The 20257-nt window shown below is 39.1% G+C and overlaps 1 protein-coding gene across 2 annotated transcripts in view; it reads right to left on the bottom strand.

Moving 5' to 3' along the window:
- Nucleotides 1–20257, bottom strand: part of Pard3b (par-3 family cell polarity regulator beta) — a 1021419-nt gene that overhangs the window by 632640 nt on the left and 368522 nt on the right. For both annotated transcript variants that reach the window (XM_041659081.1, XM_041659082.1), the window contains exon 3: nucleotides 9069–9240. In XM_041659081.1, coding sequence (XP_041515015.1) covers nucleotides 9069–9240 — 172 coding nt within the window. The remainder of the gene's footprint in view (nucleotides 1–9068; nucleotides 9241–20257) is intronic.

Below are 20257 nucleotides of genomic sequence, written 5' to 3'. Positions count from 1 at the left end.
AACTTGCCTCATGCTTTCATATCTCTGGGGTAGAAAATCTATTTACTTTACAAACACAAGTGAGGTTTAATTGATCATCATCGTTTTGCAGCAGCAGATGACAGCAGAACTTCCAGCTTGGTGCAGCTATGCTATTGCTTTTTTCTTTGTTTGGTATTGCTGGGTTTTGTTTTTTTGGTTTTTTTTTCAAGGACAATTATGCAAAAACACATAGAAACATCATTTTCCCTGATAGGTTTTAGAATCATGAACACTGGAGTCACAACTTCTTTTAGACAACATTATCTACAAGCCCAAATCCAAGTATTATAATTTTGCATGGGTTGGGGTGACACAAGGTGCTTACTCAGTTTCCTTAATCATCTGTGTTAAGTAACCATAGCTAAGCACTTTGCGTAAACAAAAGAAAATAAGATGTACCACATTTTTGCTTTCCTCTAATTTGACACATGGAAACAAAGTGCTAGATTTCTTCTATCTGTTGGGGAGTCAGAAGAAATCGTATCATCCCACAGTCACACAGACTGGTAAGCGAAATTTATCCTGTCATGTTTGAAAGTTACTCCTGTTTTCTGATAGCTACTCTAATGATCTCATTAAGCCAAAGCCTAAACAGATTGGGAGTCACTGTTTTGTGTACCATAAAATGGATGTGTGGTCCAAGGACAGACTTGTGAGGTGTGGTGGCAATGGCTAGACAGTCCAGCCTTTTATGTACTAAGCGTGAGAAGGGTAAACAAAAGAGAGATAGATGTCCTTTGGCAGGCATGACTTCATTCTTATCACTGCGGATATGAGTACCAACAGATCAAGCGGTCTTAAGGTTTCTTCTTTCATTGGGCTAAATCACGATTTAAAAAAAAATTCTAATAGGAAATGAAAGAACATAACCAAATGTGTGTATACTAAAGCATAATTCATCATGTAGCTTTACCAGACAAAGCAAATGAGAAAGTCCCGGGCCAGTCATGAATGCGTGTCCAACTCTGAGTGACTTGTCCTTAAGATGGATCTTCTGTAAATAATTAAATTAGTGGGTTTTATTTTTTTTTTAATCTTTGCCCATCTGGGCATAAAGGAAAGAAGAATTGCACACACACACACACACACACACACACACACACACACGCACACAAGCACACATGCACACACGTGCACGTGAGTATGGGAAAAATACTAATGACTTAACCTTGTTTTCATAATGTCAGCACAAAAGCTTTACCATATGTGGATTGTTCAAATAAATGGCAGAAGAAAATCAGGAAGATTATGATACTTTCGCTAGGGGTAACGAGAAAATTGAAAATACACACATATCTACAAAAGCTATGTTTTAAATGTGGATCATGTCATTAAGAAATGCTTCATATAGGGAAGTCCTATTTAATAAGTTAATTTGACAGTGTATTGTAATTGATAAGCTAAATGCAGGTTCCCTAAGCACAGGACAACTCAGCCTGCGTGGTTTTGGTTACCTCATGGTATCTAGAATACAGCAGAGGGCTGCAGTCCCAGTCCCAAGAGAGGAGACTGGGGGCTGTGACGAAGGGGGATGGAGCAGTCATAGGCACATACTTTCTTTTGTTACTTCTTCCTCTCATTAAAAATACAAACCACAAATTATTTTCTCGTTGGTCCAGGGCGCTCGACAAAGCTGACTATGACAGCAGCATCCCTGAGAATATTTCCACTACTTAGGGACCAGGCCTGCAAATGTGGCTTCATTGCCCTCACTATTAAAAGCAATCTGTAAAAGAGGCTTAAAAACCCAGGGGTTTCATACCAAGTGAACAGTAGGAAAGGTGACCTTTACATTCCGTTTGTTTATTAAAGGATCTGCAGGCTCCAGCTCAGTGTGGGTCCTGCATCAGCAAGAGGCCAAAGGGGAGATGGCAAACTCTGTTTTTTCAGAGGTCACATAATCAACTTAGAAAATACAGCTAGAAGAGACCAAGAATGAAAGCTTAGTTTTTGTTTGTTTGCTTTGTTTTGTTTTGCTTTGTTTTTGGTATTCTCTTGCACTGTTGATTAAATGTAAATCCTATACTAGTAATTTTCCATTTGGGGTATAACAGACTTAGTATCCTATTGGTATTAAATTAAATTATAAAATTAAATTTTGTATATTTACAAAATTAAAGAAAAGAGACATAGAATAACTAAAATAGGTCAGGAAAAATGAAAATTAATATGAGACTAAAATCTAAGTCAAAATGAATATAAAATAGACAAAAAGTAAAACTAAGATAGTGACCATATATTTTTCCCAAAGTTTATCATTACATCATTAATAAAGACTATCTTATTTAAAATCCATTTATAAGAATAAAGACTGTTTTTATATAAGCCTCATCATGCTAAATTTCTAAGGAGATATGGACTTAGCTTAGGCAGAAGTCTCAAAACCCATTCTTCTATGAGAGGTAGCAATAGTCTGATATTTTAAGTTGCAGATTCAAATTATAAGCCATTTTCAAAGTATTCAGCTTTGTACTCAGTTGAAACAAAAATTGCTACTGTGCAGTTACTAGTGTTTAATATTTCTTAGGATTAGGTTGCCTTAGTATTGACTTTATTCCTTCATTGACTAGTTTTCCAACAAACATTTTAGATATTTAATGAATAATCTGTTATTTCCATACCCCTGGGCAACATTTCACCTACTCTGAAAACAAAAACTAAAATAAAAACCAAAATAACAGTAGCAAAAGAAGAATGGTGCCCAGAATAAGTTGGACAGGGTGTTGCCCCCCTTAGTCCTGATTTAGTTACCGCCATACTAGAAAGCAGCACATATTCTGTTGACGACGTGCCCATGACTGATGGATGATAGCCTAGCAAGGTCACCATAGCTAATTACAGCATCATTCATCTAGCCTGCACGGGGACAAAAATACCAGGCTCCCAGGGAAGAAAGAAGAAAAGAAAGAAAAGCTATTCTATAGCTGCTAACTTTTGAATAATCAACCTCAAAAGAAACAAACAGAATGAAACTCAATGACCAAATTATGACTTATGGATTCACCCAAGCAAATTCTGTGGTAATTTTAACCCTGGGTTTCCAGCCTGCAGGAGAAAGCTTCCAGCAGCAAGGAGCCGTCACAGGCTTATGTGCTTTGTAGTGGGAATTCAAAGGCTCCATCAGGAGCACAAGCCAACCGTGAGCTTTAGTTCTGCTATGTGTGTGGTGTGAGTGTGTTTGTCTAGGATCAGATGCCAAGACTTAAACTCACATTATGGCACAGCAGCTACTTACACACTACAGCCTAATTAAAGGAGTAAGCTTCCCTCTTCGTTGTGTTTTCCCGAGATCAGGACCATAAAGGGATTTGGTTTCCTTAAGAACTGAGGAAAATGTTCCCATATGTTGCCTTTATGTCCTGAATTATTCAAACTCAGATAGAAAATGGTAGTGATTTCCAACAATAATCCAGGGCTACACAATGTTTTCTGAGAACTACTGAAAGAAAATAAAGAGGAGAGAAAGGAATATTTTGAAAATAATTCTATTGTAGCAAACATATAATCATAATTTCCATTTCTGTTTTGAAGAAACACAACACACATGGAAACAATAAAGCTCCCAAGGCACCTTTCAGGTCTCAGACACAAGATTGACTTGCAACAAAAGTACCTCATCTTCAAAGTTTAACACAGATAGAATAAAACTAATATCATTTCAACTCCCAACTTTAATCAGATAGCTTTACATCTAGGTAACACAGACCACAGGAGTGGCAACAGCCAAATCCAAAGTCCTTTTAATCCTGAGACACTATTTAAATTGCATTGCTAAAATAATTATAACTAAAGAAATATCTTTTCATGTAAGCTTGAACCCAAAATAGCAAATTTCAATCAAGTGCTGAGAAAATTATCAAAAGACACAAAATAAAACTCCTAATTAATTGGGGTCAAGAGATGGAAATTGACAGGAGCATAGAGCTGGATTCAAACTCGGCTGGGTCCTAGTGAAATATTCCTGAGACAATCACAGCCCTCAGAGGCAAAACAAAGATTTGTTCATAGACAAGAAAGCTGCCGATGATGGTTGTATAACAAGGAGCATTCTATGTGACTTTCATACTGCACTTTCAATCCAAATGGAGCCTCATCTAATTTTGTGTGCAAAAATGTGATCCTGAGAGAGACAAGTTACATGGCTTAGTACACACATCTGGATCCCCAGAATAAAGATTTCAGGGACTTGGACCATTTCACTTGCCTACAAGTGACAGGAATTATGTCAACCTTGGGTGATAGCTATATAACGTATTTTGGAGAGTAGAGGACCAAAGAAGGCAGCATGAGGAATAGGCATGGGAGCAGTAAAGGACTCTTACTCTTCCAAACTTCAAAGTAAAATCCCCCCAGGATGGCCTTGTATGTAAGACCTGAAATATCAGCAAAGGTGCAGAGAGATCAACATTGTAGAAAAAAGTATTATAGATATTTTACTAGCTTGCTGGTTTGATGTAAGATCTCTCTCTCTCTTTCTCACACACAAACAGACACACAAACACACTCACACACACTCACACACATTCACACACACACTCACACACACACTCACACGCTCACACACACACACACACACACACACACACACACACACACACACTACCTATATGAAGTGAGAAAACAACCAGTAACTTATAGAATTGAAAAGACCTCTGAGTTACCTCAGTTATCTAGTCTTGGTTCCTCCATTGGTTTTTGATTTACCATTATTCATAGTATCAGTTTATTAATTTACACTTTATCTCAATTCCAAAAGGATATGAAATATTATTATTATCACATCCAGTATTTAAGGGGCATGGATAACTGAAACATACAACTCATCAAAAATGTCATGTAAATGAAGGAGCATGATGCTAGAGAACCAAAGCAGCAGTTTCTGACTGTAGATTTTCATTGCATTTGAACTAGTCCTTCAAATTCGGAACACACAATGAAGTGAAGCTTTCACATATTCATTTGTAAATTGCTGTCAGCCACCCAGGCAACTGCTAATTCTGAAGTCCAATGTAACCATATTTATAAAATTTATTCTAAGGTGCATAAGATCTTCGAGTAAAGGTGAGCATCCTTGCTATGGGACTTCCAGGAAGCATCTGACTGCTGACTTTCTACTCAACAAACTCGTGTACGTCTGTTCGCATGACCTACTGTGTAACCTGCTGGTTATCCCTACCCTACTTGTTCAGACATGGAGCATGAATGCAATAACACTAAGAATGTAAGCAACCAACAATGCTATTGTTAACTAGCATCAAACAATTGTCAAATCACTAAACAATGCTTAGAAGTACTAAAGGGCTCTACAGAGGAAGGGGAAAAGTCTAGAACAAAGTAACTTCGAAGTTCAGAGGGATTTTATGAATGTAACTCTCTACAATTCTGCCTGCTGTTTCAGTCAACAGATTTTTTTTTCTCTTAAATAGACTGTTGCGTTAGCAGTTTCTAGGAAGTATAATAAAACAGCCAATCAGTAATTTGTTAAAACTGAGTCTGGGTCAGTCACTTAGTCATTACAGAATCTAGTAGAAAAAAATTCATGATAGAAATAATTTTGACAAATGGGGTTGGCATTTTGTTTTTGCCCCTTGATTTAAAACTTAGCTTGCAAATCAAATATAAACATAAAAATACACATTTTTTTTGAAATGAGATTTTGAACTCATTTCAATTTTCATTTCAAGATGAAATGAATAGTTATAAATGAGATTGCAAACTTTTTTAGGTTGGGGGAATATTTTCATTGACTGGATAATTGGAAATTACCTGCTGTGTATTTGTATGTAACAATGCCTTAAAGATTTAGACAAAGCTCTAAAAAAAAAAAGATAGCATTTAAGATTAGATAGAAATAGCTCATATTTACCAGATAAACAGAAATAGAGGGGAGAGTCAGGAAAAGTGAGCAATATTTGAACACAAAGATATTAACATTTCAAAGAAATTATTAAATGGCAAATGGCTCTTGGTGGCTGTAGGTAGGTTAAGTAACCATAAAAGATGATCAGTGAAGATGGTGGCAGCAGTCCAAAGAAAGCCTAAGGCTCGGTGGCTGGCATCCTTCATGTCTAAGCATTCTTCATGATGAAGATCTATTCCTCTTCCAACACCATCCCTGCGTTGTACCTACATCTCTAAGGGACATTGGCCATCCTCTTCTAGTTTTCCATGTATTCTGCACATGTGTATGTGCATGCATGCACACATGCACATAAGCACACACACATATGCACACAAATAAAAAATAAAATGACAAATCTTTTAAAAATAAAGATAGAATCTCAACAGATGGAAACAGAGGCAGGGAACCACACTGGAGCACTGGACTGAGCTACCAATGTCCAGTTGAAGAGTGGAAGAAGTGAGAATATGAACAAGGAGGTCAAGACCATGATGGGTTCACACTGAGACAGTGTGCCTGAGCTAATGGGAGTTCACTAACTCCAACTGGACTGGGAGTGAATGAGCATGGGATTAAACTAGTCCTGATGAATGTGGTTGACAGTTGGGGCCGACTGAGGGGCCACTGACAGTGGCACTGGGATTTGTCTCTACTGTATGTACTGGCTTTTTGGGATCCTATTCCCTTTGGATATATACCTTGCTCAACATAGATGTAGTAGGGACGGCCTTAAACTTGCCACAGGGCAGGGTGCCTTGTCCTTTCTTAGGATTTGAAGGGGGAGGGGTGGGAGGAAATTTAGATTGGTATTTTTTTAAGTAATAAAATAATAATAATAATGAGACCCACATTGGAGCACAGGACTGAAATCTCAAGGTCCAAATCAGGAGCAGAAGGAGAGAGAGCACGAGCAAGGAACTCAGGACCACGAGGAGTGCACTCACACACTGAGACAATGGGGATGTTCTACTGGGAACTCACCAAGACCAGCTGGCCTGGGTCTGGAAAAGCCTGGGATAAAACCGGACTCTCTGAACATAGCGGACAATGAGGACTACTGAGAACTCAAGAACAATGGCAATGGGTTTCTGATCCTACTGCACGCACTGGCTTTGTGGGAGCCTAGGCAGTTTGGATGCTCAACTTACTAAACCTGGATGGAGGTGGGGGTTCCTTGGACTTCCCACAGGACAGGGAACCCTGATTGCTCTTCGGGCTGGGGGGGGGCTTAATTGGGGGAGGGGGAGGGAAATGGGAGGCGGTGGCGGGGAAGAGACAGAAATCTTTAATAAATAAATAAATTAAAAAAATAATAAAAGAAAAAGAAAAAAATAGAATCTATTTTGAAAGGAGGAAAATTTGAGTTGGTTCTTCTTGGATTCAACATCATTATTTTGATCAGATGGTCCAACCACAGAAGCCATGAAAAAGCAGAAGAAAAACAAACATTCCTGCCTGAAACAGCTAGTAAGAGAAAGGTGAAAATATGTTTCCAGAGGCAGGGATACCATGAGTCTCAGCCTTTTGAAGCCCACAGCACTTGCTTATAAATAGAATATTAAAACAAGCAAGAGCAATTTTCTCCTTTCGTCTTCCCTTATTGCCTAATTTTCCTCTCATACCATTTGCATAATGGATAAAAAGGCATCCATTATGCAAATGAACAATGGGGCTGCAAGGTTGCTGAAGCCACAAGCCTGGCTCCAGAAGAGGAGCAGCCGCCAACCAGCCCTCCGCCATCTATGCTCCAACAGACTGCTTTGTTAGCTTGATTCCAAAATATGCAAGAAAATTAGAAAGACCTTAGGTCATTAATTCCCTTTTGGTTTGTTTTAAAAGGGATATTTACAGATGCTTTTCAGAAAATCGAGACAAAATGGGGTTATTTGGTTTGCTCAGATATATAATGAATTAAACAGTAAGTTTATTTTATTTTATTTTGAGAAAGCATTTCACTATGTAGCTTTGGCTGCCCTGGAACTCACTATGTTGACCAGACTGGCCTCAATCTCACAGACATCTGTCTGTCTCTGACTCCTAAGTCCTGGGAAAAAGGCATGTACTACCATGGTGGGCAATAGTAAGTACTGAACTTCAAATGCGGGGGGGGGGGGTGTACTATGTATAATTTTTACAATTTAAATATGTCCATTGAATTAGCATGTGTGTGTGTGTACTCATGCATGCATTCCAAGGTATACCTGTGGAAGTGAGCAGACGTCTAAAGCACTTGGTTGTCTCCTTCCACCTTGTGGGTCCCAGGGATTGACAGACAGCAAGTGTATCAGTCTAACCTTCTTATCAGCTAAGTTGTCACAATTTTAAGTGCATGTTCTTCTTTAAGAAAAAAAAAGCAGTTTCCATTTGAGAAGTGGGGACTCTGTCTGTCCTTTTGCCTGAGAATTAAGTCTAATTATGTTCTAGGCAGTGCAAGGAGCAGTCCCATAATGTTGCGTTCACAATCAACCCAAATAACATTGACATTAACACATAAGTAGATTGTCAAAAACGACAGCTATTAAACTGACCTAAACTAATCCCTAAGAAATATCAGCAAAAACAGACAGGTGCTTGACAGAAACTTTAGAAGAGTGTTTACTTTCACTACCTATACCTTTAAAACAAATATTAAGAAAAGGAATTCTAAGCAAAACCACCAGGTAAACTGTTCTTTTTTTAATAAATCAGAGGCAATTTCAAATTCCAAAACTAACTCCCCAACTGTTTCCTCCACTGTCTAAGATATATAAAGGAAGAAAAATAGGATGCCTACGAGAGAAAGGGAACCTTATTTCTAGTGTGGATTCCTTGGTAACCCTTATCTTTTGCCAAACAATGAACTTTACAAAAACAGTGATGCTTCTAGGATACAGGCATACCTCATCACTTACAGTCCGACTCCCAGTGTGATTCTTCAAGGGCATGCAATTGGGAGTCACTTTGAGTTAAGATAAAAAACTACATTTCCTTACCTGAGCTCCAGTAGCAGCAGAGAGTCATAGAAAAATAGCTTAGAGGACAAACCATACGTTTTTATAAAGAACGGTATTAATAGGACGAACTTCACAGAGAAGGAAATTAGAAAGTTGATGCAGTTTGCAACCAAGTGGACAGTCGGACAGTGTCATCAGCAAATTCCACCTACCTAACTTCAGAGCAGAAGGGGTTACGACAATTTCCCCACCGATTGGTTTAAATGCAGCCAGTTGAGCAGCCACTTCTGTCTCGAAAGCATCTGGGCTCTGCCGATCCACAGGGTTTCCACTGGGGCACTCAATCTTCTGGAGTGGCTCTTGTTCGTCAAACACAGCAATGAGCTGCAAACGAGGCCAACAACACTAATTACTTTGTAGGACATGCTTATCACAGGGACACTGTGTCTAGTTGATTGTGATCTTTACTTGGTCTTAAAGCTAATGTCGCCTTAAAAAAAAATCTTAAATCTTATTATGCCAAGACACTTAAATCTTCAATAATATAATCCATGCAAGCACAGGAGCAGAACATGATGGGGAGTTTGCTCTTGTCTGTATATTCCTGAAATAGTCAGTTTGGGCCAGCTCTCATTAAAGGAATGAAATGGTGGCCTCTTACATTCTCTCCTCGTGAATCTGCCTAATCAAGTGTTGTCAATCTCAGTGTTTGTCTCTCCTGTGAAGGACTGAATTTACACCCTCACGTATGGTAGGCAAGTCTTCTACCACCAAACTGTACACACAGTTTCACTTGTAATTCTTTCTAATATGCCTAAAAGTTCTTTACTCTAGGGTGCAAAAGGAAAGCTCAGTTATACAAAAGATGAACAAGATAACACATTATAGAATTGTACATTCAGGTCACAAAGGGATATAGCATTTCCTTATGACATGTATTTCTAGACACGTTCTAAATCCATACATACTTGCAAACAACGTTAGTAGCTACAAAGTATATGTATTCATCATGTATACATAAGTGTCCATTTTTATACATGACTTTTATATCATTTTTCTTCATCGTGGATTTTATGGACATTAAATATACTCATTTAATGTATTTGCATATCTTTAATATAAAAAAGAAATATTACTTTTCAGTCATTTTTCATAAGAAATTGACATGTTCTACTACTCACCTGATGTCACAGCACTGTAGGACTATGAAGGCAGACCTACTGTGTGACTGCAGTTTGGGCTGAACTAGGAGGCTGAACTCCAATAGGGAATTTCAACTCTTCCTCATTTGGGTAAGGTATGTGAATTCAGGAAGCAGCTCATGGAAGCTACTCCCAATCCAAAGAAGTACAGTCTAAATAATTTTGAATACTGCTAGTAACACTATGGATATTTTTCATTCATTAATAAAGCAACTTTTCTTATAATTAAATAATAATATTCAGAAGGGCAGTCAAGTCCCATTCATAAGGGAACCTTGTTGGCAATAGTATTAATAACACAAATGTAGGGGTAACCAATCAAAACACCATAAATTCCAACATAGTCTTTCAAAAGAAATGAACACAATTAGAGATATGTAAATTGGCTATCCAAAAATAATTTTCATAATTGACTACTCATTTCCAGTATGGAGACTTCTTTAATTGGAAAATCCAACAATCCATTCACCACAGAAAAGACATGCTTACTCCCAAGGCATTATTTTTAATTCTTGAAATTGAGTGCATGCATTTTCTATCTTTAATTGCTGGCACTGGTGAACTGACTTGAGATAAGACTTAAGTAGATTAATAATGAAAGATAATTGTACTATAAAAATAACCAGTAAAACTAGATCTTTCTAATCATCTGGCTAGAATGAAAGGTTTCACACTTTCAATCTTGACATAGAAAATAAAATCAATTTTAAAATATAGGTGAATTGTTTTCTTCATTACTTCTATGTCATAATTATAATAATTATTATTTCAACTTTGCATATTGTGAATTCACATATATTCTGGATATTCATTCTGATATACCCATAAACTAGGTAGTGGCCCTTTGAATTGGCACTATGAACAGTTTTACATAGAAGAGGGATCTTAATTTTCTTACTTTTAATGCTTAACTCTCAGTGGCATATACACTTTGAATATTGAAGAAAGAGAGAGAGAAAAATAAATAACATCAGTCAGAAATTAAAATCTTAAAATTGATAATTCATAAGCTAAAAGATTAGATATATTTATTCTATGAAAACTTCACTATTGTCTGTGTGTTGAACCCATAAAACCTTGCAGAACTGCAGCGACAATATTAGGCCTACACATCTAATGGGGAAACACAGTTGTTAGGGGACTCTGTTTCTCACAGTTACAGACCAAATGGTGTCTGATGATACAATCAATTGTTTTCTGCAGTTTTAGATCCAGAATTTGAGCACACACTATTTCCTCATAATTAAAACTATGGAAAGAGAGGATACATTCTAGAATAGTTCTAGTTTGAGCACGGGGATATTATATTCAAATAATGTTAATTCCATTATTTCTAGATAAAGTGTTAATGGCTGTTTGGTAGATGGTAATTATGGGACTGGACGATTCCCACATGAAATAATCTCTTCAGTTAATTAATGGTGGACACTGACGCCCAGTCGCACGGTCTACAGGGTTTATCACAGCAGAGCCTCATCTGGATCAGTGGATGAACAAAGTCTACTCCTGGAAAGAACAGACTCGGGTCCTGACTCTCAGCAGCCCTGCAGGCTGGCTGACGAGGGCATCCACCAGCTGCTCTCCATCTCAAGAGTCACCACGTACACAGACTCACACTTGCTTCCAAACTGGTAAGTTGTTTAAGTCACAATCTGGACGTCCGTGTTATCTAAATTACCTTAGTCATCAAGACGTCTACATTACTAGGTACCAGAGTGCCAGGGAAACCTTGTTACAGAGGTACAGGGATAAACATTAACTACCATGCCATTCTCTCAACAGAAGATAGGCTGGTTTCACAGCTCCTAGCGCAAGGGAGAGGCTTTCTGCTTTCTTCCCTTAAATCGTACAGAATTGCGACTTCCCAGAAAGGCAAGGAGGGCATGAAGAAAAGAATTACATTTATAATTTTTACACTAAAAGTTTCCCATTGGTACTTTAGAGGCTACTCTAACCCAAACTGTGCAAAATGCTTTGGGAAATATCTGAGTTGCTGCCTTCCCTCTACTCAGTTGGTCTGCTGAATGCCTTCTGCTCGCCTTCTGCGATGCCGCTATTCTCATGTTACCAAGTGCAGTCCTGACATTTCCAAACTCCCAGAAACCCACAGGATCTGTTCAGCATGGCTTGATTACAACCCAAGCTTCTGTCCTCACATATTTCTGTATTTAGCCATCTAATTTCCAGATACACTTAGGAAGGTCAGTATACAGAAAGGCTACCGATTTGTCTATCCAACAAAAACAAAAGCCTTCTCTGGACCCATTCATGAGAATGAGAAAAATGCCATTTCTCTGTAAGGCAAACCTCGAGGACTCAGAACAGACTCTCACTCACTGAGTCTGCTCTTGTCAAGGTAAAGGTCAGAAAGCATCTCCCAGAGGCTGAGGCTGAGGCTGAGGCTGAGGCCACCTCTCTCCTTGATTTTAGGATGCCATGGGAGTACTTCATCATCCTGAGGGTATTCTCCTCATGTCCCCTCCGGAACACAATACTGGCTAGGGTCCCCTTCAACTCTCTAGCTCTGCTTATTCCTCTACTTATTCCTTTTTATTGCCTGGTCTCTGAAAATGCTAAGGGGCCTGTGTCGATATTGGTTATGACCGCACTTGTTCCACGATTGGCTCCAAGGACAAACAAATAAATTCTACATCTATCAGGCTTTCGACAGAGCTGCAGGATTATGTACTTAACTGGTCATTCTCTCCAAAACTTTACAACAAATCTTTCAAAATTCTTTCTGCACTCCTTTATATTGAAATTAAAGGCAAAGGATCAGGCCAAAAGCTGCGCATTGATTTTTTTCACCTTTATTCCACTCATACAACCACACATGTTTAATTTCTCAACAAATCAGAAAATTTCACCAGGTTGTGACCGGTTCTCACCACCTTTGCCATCACAATTTGGATCTAGTTCCCAGGTGGTTACTATAGCAGCCTTCTTGTTGATCTGTTTCTACCTAGACATCTTCTCTTCAGTGAACTACTCACATCAGCATTAAAGATCATCTCTAAAAAACTGGAGATCATCCTGTCCTATACTCATGTGTCTGAAATACCTTCTTCCCTCACATGGAGAAAATCCCACACTCTTGCTATGGCTTCTGAGATTACAGGGTCTGTTTCACTTCTGACCACATGTCTGAATTGCTTTCTCTCTTGCCCCCAGGACTCTATGCGTTAGATTATTACTTTGTACCTATCCCAGTGGCTGTTCCAGGCTATCTTCCTGAGACTGCTACCCACTGTATCTCAGGCACCTTACTGTAAAGATTCAGCATCTCCACTCCACTGTCAGGCTTGTACTGGCCACCCATTAGGATGCCTTGGAGTTGTCAGCACGCCCTGATGCTACTCATCTCTCTCATTTCTAGACGGTCCATCCTCACTTTCTCAGAATTGAAACTTCAAGAGGACCGAGGACCGTGGCTTTTTTGCTTTCTGTTTTGGATGGTTTTACCTCCATGAGTTAGAACAGTAAATATAACATAAACATGAATAGAAAGGTGTGAAGGATAAGGTAAAATATATGCTAAAATTTAGCATATTCACTTTAAATTGATATGTGTATATTCAAATTCAAAATTTAAAAATATTTCAAATTTCTTAAACAATGTGGGGGAGCACGTGTGTGCACATGTGCGATGTGGCTTTTGAGGAGACCAAAGCAGAGCTCCGCGGAATCAGTTCTCTCCTTGTATCTTTTACGTAGTTTCTATGGACTTAACAGACCAGCAAGTTTGTGAGGCACACTCGTTTTGTACAGTAACCCACCTTGCAGCCCCTGTGTGCATTTTCCTAGTTCTTGTCTTATGTATCAATATATCTATGAAGGGAAATGAGGAAACAGTGTGCAGGATGGAGAGTGAGGCAGGCAGCATTAGCAGCGTGGTCCTAGGTACTCATTTGAGCACTTTGCTTTAAGATACTGCTCCATGTGGAGGCATGCAGTATATGCTCGAAGTAGCTTAAGAACAAATGGGAACAAATCTGGGCAAGCAGAGGCACAGGCCTTAATTGCTTGGCATCATCTCAAAGTAAAAGGCCAGCTTTGTTCTACAAAATCACAAAATCAAACCCTCTGTGCTGCCTTTGTCAAAGTTCTGTTTGCTGCATTGCATGGTTGCCCGGTCCTTTCCACCGGCACCCACTTCTGCACAGGAAGCTTATGTGCAGGTACATAGGTGTGTAAAACAGCTATACAAATCAAACATTGACTGTTGATGATAGAGGAATTTACTTTTATTACAATTCTTTGAAATGCATATGCTGTTATCCTTTATTAAGGATGAAGCAATTTTGCTTACTAATGAGATATAACTTGCTTATTTTTACATAAAGAATTAAACCTTAGCTGAATGTTTGATATTGTTGAATGAATACCATGAATACCATCTTCAATATTTTTCAGATTTGACTGATAGCTTGATCTGATACTTAAACGCTATTGAATGATAATAATAAGATAGTCAATTTCCTTTTTCCCCCACAACTAAATCATTGTGGTTTTAGAAAAGCAGAAAACTTTGTATATACAGTAAGAGCACTGCCATCTATAACACATAAATGCCTGGGATGTGAACAAGGTGCTTTCAGGAAGATTTCTCCTTTGGGTGCCGTGTGGAATACATGGTATGCTCAGAACAAAGGACAATACATGCAGGTACTGCAAGAAACAGCCTGGAATCAGTGTGTTCGCTTTTGATTTAATTTTTGGTCACTGTATGCTGGAAACCCTTCTATTGTTACAATTTATATGGCCTCTCACATTTAGATACAGAACCTCATAGAGTCACAAGACATCGTTTTGGAAGCAGCAGTATGTTCTATTATTTCTGCTCCACGGTCTGAAGAGCCAGGTATAGTATACTTCTCCAGAGCCTAGTATACCTTAAATGAAAGTCACAAGAACACAAGAAAATGAAAACCTTCCTACGCAATGCAAACTCTTGTTCTTAAGCTGGAGTTCAACTGCTAATACCGAGTGTGGTTCCAGATGTAAAGATTAGGGATTAATCTTTACATCTGTTCCCTTACCAGAGCCATCTAAAATGAATATCTGGGAGTTTTGAATAAAACAGTGAGATCTTAGTGGAGAGAGTATTTTCACCTTCGACTTATTTTGTACTTTGTGAAGATTAAGAGAATGGATAAGTCAACAATTGTAACCACAAAGACTCAAATGAAATACAATAATTTCTACACCTTATGACACACCATTAGTAATAGATATGATTCAAAAGGTCCATTGTGCAATCTAACTCCAGCACCATCCGCTCATGGGTTCAGGTCTGCTTTTATATTTGATTCGAAAGACTAAAATGACCAGTTGGATGCTGATCAACCATCCCCATCAACCAGTAAGGTATGTGCATTTCTGCTGAGGAGACAATACTACTGCCTTGGCAATATCCCTAGTGTATCTAATACTTAGCATGGCATCTGAGACACAGTGGAGGTTACATTTAATTTTCTATCCTAACACAGAGATCATTCCCTGTACTGCAGACTAAGTCCCACTTGACTTGTTTATCTGTATCCTGCATTCGCTTTGTTGTTTCTCTTTAATCTCTTCATCACACAGTTGACAGAGGAACACAGGCACTACCAAGATCAAACACATCAAATGGGCAATTTCAGTTCGTCCTTTTATTCTTCCTTTTCATCACACAAGAACATACAACCCTTAGAGGTGCATTGGTGCTCCTCCACCCAGCCCCGCATGGTTTGGGCCACTGCTTCCATCTGGCTATAACTCAAAGAGCTTTGCCAATGTCTGTAACTTCTAAGTTGACCAGTAAATATTTTAACAATAAATGCCGCCAAGTGCATTCACTGCAGAGTCCCTCAATATTCATTGTGTGGTATATTCTCTTGTCAACCTGCAGCATTCTGTCACTTTTATAGCCTGCGTTTTTATAATCTGATGTTATTATCCTTAGCCTGTGTATAGAATAAAAAGGAGTCAACCAAATGCTCACAACGCATAATAAACTGTACTTATAAAGGCATTTTTATTAGTAATTGCACAGAGAAACACGTGATTCTATTTTAATACATGTCAAATGGACTAATGAACTAATATGAAGAAAGTCTTATTTCCCCCATTGAGATTCTTTGGGTTAAGCTGTTGAACTTAACAAACTGCCATTTTTACTGTTTTCTACATATTCCATGTTTCCAACAACTTCTATGTAAACTTAGAAGACAAAGAGCAGAATCTGACAACACAAGTTGGGAATCATTCATTTCAAATCTTAATGTACACAATTAAGTCTAAGCAAGACTGTGAAATCACAAGTGGAGGAAGCAGAGTGTGGCCTGTGAGTTGTGACGGAAGACACCTGCGTTCTCACTGGAATCCAGGCTTCTGCTTAGAAGTACGCGATGTCCTGTTAGCATCTTCATCAGACACTAGCATCAGACTCAGTAGCCTCAGAAGAACTCAATGGCTTCATTCTCAGGAAGGTCCATCTGCATTCAGTAAATGAGAGAAATCTCTTTCCATTTCCCCCTCAAACTGAAAATTCATAATTGGGGCCTTTATAAACTTACAGTGTTAAGCTTAAAGTGAAAGGAAATAACAGGATTTCTTCAGCTGTGTTAAGAACTCTATTCATTGTTATCACATTTTAAAGAGGTTTTTGCTTAAACTTCCCATAACAAAAAATATGCCTATTAAAAAGCCATCCATATTTCAACCCAAATACATTTACCTCCATTAATCATGTAGCAAGTTGCTAAGAAGTGTGGTGTATGATAATATGTTAGACTGAATCATATTCTTCCTCTGAATCACCTGAATTAACATTTTAGAGTGGTGTGTAACCACCTGACAAGTTTGAGATAATCTTGAATTTGTTTTCACTGCATTTTCTTAACTTCCTTCATGAAAACAGCTCACCATTATTACACACATCCACACAGGGGAATCCTGGCTCCCAGGGAGGTCAATTGGCAACCATGAAACCTTATTCCAGGTGTAGCTGGGAGCACAGCAATGGAACAAGTGTGTGGATGCAAAGGCAGGACACAAAACAAGCATTGCCAGGACAATACAAATGTCAGGAAATGTAAAACTCAATGTATTTGCTTATATAGTAATAATATTTCTTCTGCTCCAGAATTGAATACATTAATAATACCAGACATACAAGAAAATTGAAGATAAAGTACTTGGGTTTAAAAGGCTAGGAAATTCTCAAAGATGATCCCAAGACACTGGGTGGCTTTACTTGCCATTTACCCAGTAGAGCACTGCAAAGTTCCTCAATTTTGTCCAATCTCAAGGGCTTTGAAGGTCTCCAGAAAGTGTGCATTATTAGAAATGAAATATGGTGCTGTGTTGGAAAGGCAGACACACACACACACACGTCACATGGCACTTCTCTTTATTATTTCTCACACACATGCACACATATGTTATTCACATTTTTGAAATAGTCTACTATATAAACAACTATATCAAAAATAGAAGAAAAAATTAATGCATGGAAAAGCATCTTATAAAGTGGAAAGTGTCATGTGCACTCAGTAAGTTCATCTGTCTTGTTTTAATTTCCCATAGTATTCTAGAATTGATCGTATCCAGCTAACTTAAACTTAACACTGTCTCAGAAACATACCTCTTTGCCAAGGTGGAACACAGTCCTCTAGGAAAAGGTGGAATTTCAGTCTGAGTTCTCTGTGGAGGGATCAGTCCATTACAATCAAACCGGGCACTGCTTCTGGCCTGACCTCGATGGCTCTCAGCCTTCCATCCTAACCGTCAACATTTCAACACAATACTATTGCTATTGCAGAAGAGGTCTTTCTAGAATTAGATCTGAGTACGGCCACAGTTCAGCTTCAAATTTACGGTAGCCTCTTGAGGATTTCCCACTGAAGAGCCTTCTACAGACTCCCTGGTGTTCCTGTGACTGACTGTCCATGCTTCTATCCTCACCTGTCACACAGCATTTATTCATTACCTGACTCTTCCTAAACAGAGATTATCAGTTTGAAATCATGAATCTCACCACTAAAATAGAGTTAATGAATAGTTGAGAATTTAAAACGGAAGCAAAACCTATCAGGAGGATACAGGTTAGCACACAGAAACAGCAATGAAAACCGAGCTTGGAATGGGAGCAGCAAAGGTCAGACCAGAGCCCAAAGCACACTAGAAGATGCTATTCTGCCAATGATATCATGGTTCCTACCACTGTAGCCCTTAGTGCCTTGTGGGCTCGAACTCTCTGCATAGCTGGACGTTTAATATTAGTGGAATACACTGAGAGAGTGCAATTGCCCCTTTCATGTGAGAGGACAGAAAGAAGCCTAAATGGACGTCATCCTTGAAGCCACTACAGGAGTGGAGGAGCGAGGCCGCCGCTGCAAGGCTGTCTGCCTTTGTCTCGCTCATGCAGACATCAGTTTTGCCCGTTAGGACTCTCCAACCAGCTGGGAATAATAGGAAAGGTCACCTTCCCAACCATGTGGGCAGAACAGCCTCTGTCCATCCTTGAGGTCCACGATGAAATTGCATTTCACATTTTTCCACATAAAATCTAGTTAGTATACCATGATCCCAATTCTGTTTCCTGATAGATTACATCTATGTATTGGATTTTCTTCCAGAGCAAATCTTTTGAAATTGTAGAGCTAATTTGTCCAGTCACACACACAGTTTGGAAACAAGCACAACTGTGCAGTGTTCTCCGTGACATCCGACTGTTAGGAGACTCTGCTTTATTTCCCTAATGACTGCAATCCTCAGTGTATTGCTTAAGTTTTCGGATTAATGAGTAAGCAATCAAATGTGATTTTAAGTCATGAATATAACAAACATACTATTCATTTATTTTGACAAGTATTTTGATTTATGAGACTTGGCTACAAATACAGCAGCCAATTTTGTAAAAGGGAAAAGAAAGAAACCTCTGCTTTTAAGACAACTTAGCAGCTCTCAAATAATAAATCTTTACAGAGAATGAGAGGAAAGCCAGAACCTTCTAAAGACAATAAAGTGATAGCTTGCAAGAAAAAAAGAAACAATGAATTTTTACAATGTCCTCAAACATACCGAAGAGATGCTCTCCATACGACTTGAGCTGTATAAATATCCTACCCACCACAAGCAACATCCTGGCTAAAATAGGCCAGTGCTGGCCGGAGGCAGGTGCACTGGGCATACCTGTCCCTAGGTCTGTCATGCTTGTATCCGAGAACACAAATTTTGACAGCTTTTTGTGTCCTTTAGAGGAACCTATACTCCATTCCTCTAGACAAGACAGTGAACAGATTCCAAAGATGGGAAGGGAAGAACCCCTGAAAATGAGTTTCCTCAGATGGGTCGGTCAGGGAACTGACTCCTTAGCATGGATATTTTAGCTGGCTGGCCTCAGGGCAAGGACAGGTGCAGTGAGTGAGCGTCTACCGTCTCTCACACTTCATGAGAGCAGGATCCTGGCTAGGGGAGGAGGAGGGAAGTCTCTTACATATTCCATTCGGACGCAGGCCTTCCATGTCACGAGAGACAAGTCTTTGAGGCTGATATTTAAGAAATGAACAGTGCAGTTGCAGGTAGGTTTATCTGCTGAGCTCCTTGCGAGTGAGTAGAGCTAAACTCGCCTCTAGATTCTCCTTTCCTTTCACGGGTGATGATACGCTCACCCTGCTGGGATGAGTGTTGACTTTGGGAACATCTAAACGTCAAGACTTCTAATTGTGATGTTGGGTGCATCAAAATCACATGGAATGAGGCCGCACTGATGGAGCTGCAGAGAATCAGGCTGGGGCTCTACTCTTCTGCAGGCAGGCGGTTTGTCACTCCCCACAGGAGTGGTTCCATACTAGGTCCCGTCTCCACTCACACAATGGTGGTCATTGAAAAGCAGTAAAAAATTGGAAGCTCCTAAAACATATTCTGCAGGTATAGAAATTATGGTTCCGTTCTAAATCAGAAGCTGAGTACACTGTTTATATTTATGGCAAGTAGTGGAACAGTTCTGAAATCAGGCCTGGACCCCTAGAGTCAAGCTCCAGGGATCACCGGGCAGTAATGAGTTTCTAAAGTCAGTCCTCACGCTAATATTTTCAGACCCAAAGGCCATTTTGGCAAAATTTGAACTTTGACACCTGTGACTTTTATAGTTTCTAAGCAAAAAGGAAAAATATAGAGGCAAGAATATATGAGGGCATAGTCTTTCGATTCCC

This window comes from Microtus oregoni, unplaced genomic scaffold (assembly GCF_018167655.1).
Source record: "Microtus oregoni isolate MIOR12 unplaced genomic scaffold, Mior012 000010F_ref0000083, whole genome shotgun sequence".
Lineage (NCBI taxonomy): Eukaryota > Metazoa > Chordata > Mammalia > Rodentia > Cricetidae > Microtus > Microtus oregoni.
This window is presented reverse-complemented; position numbering and strand designations above follow the sequence as displayed.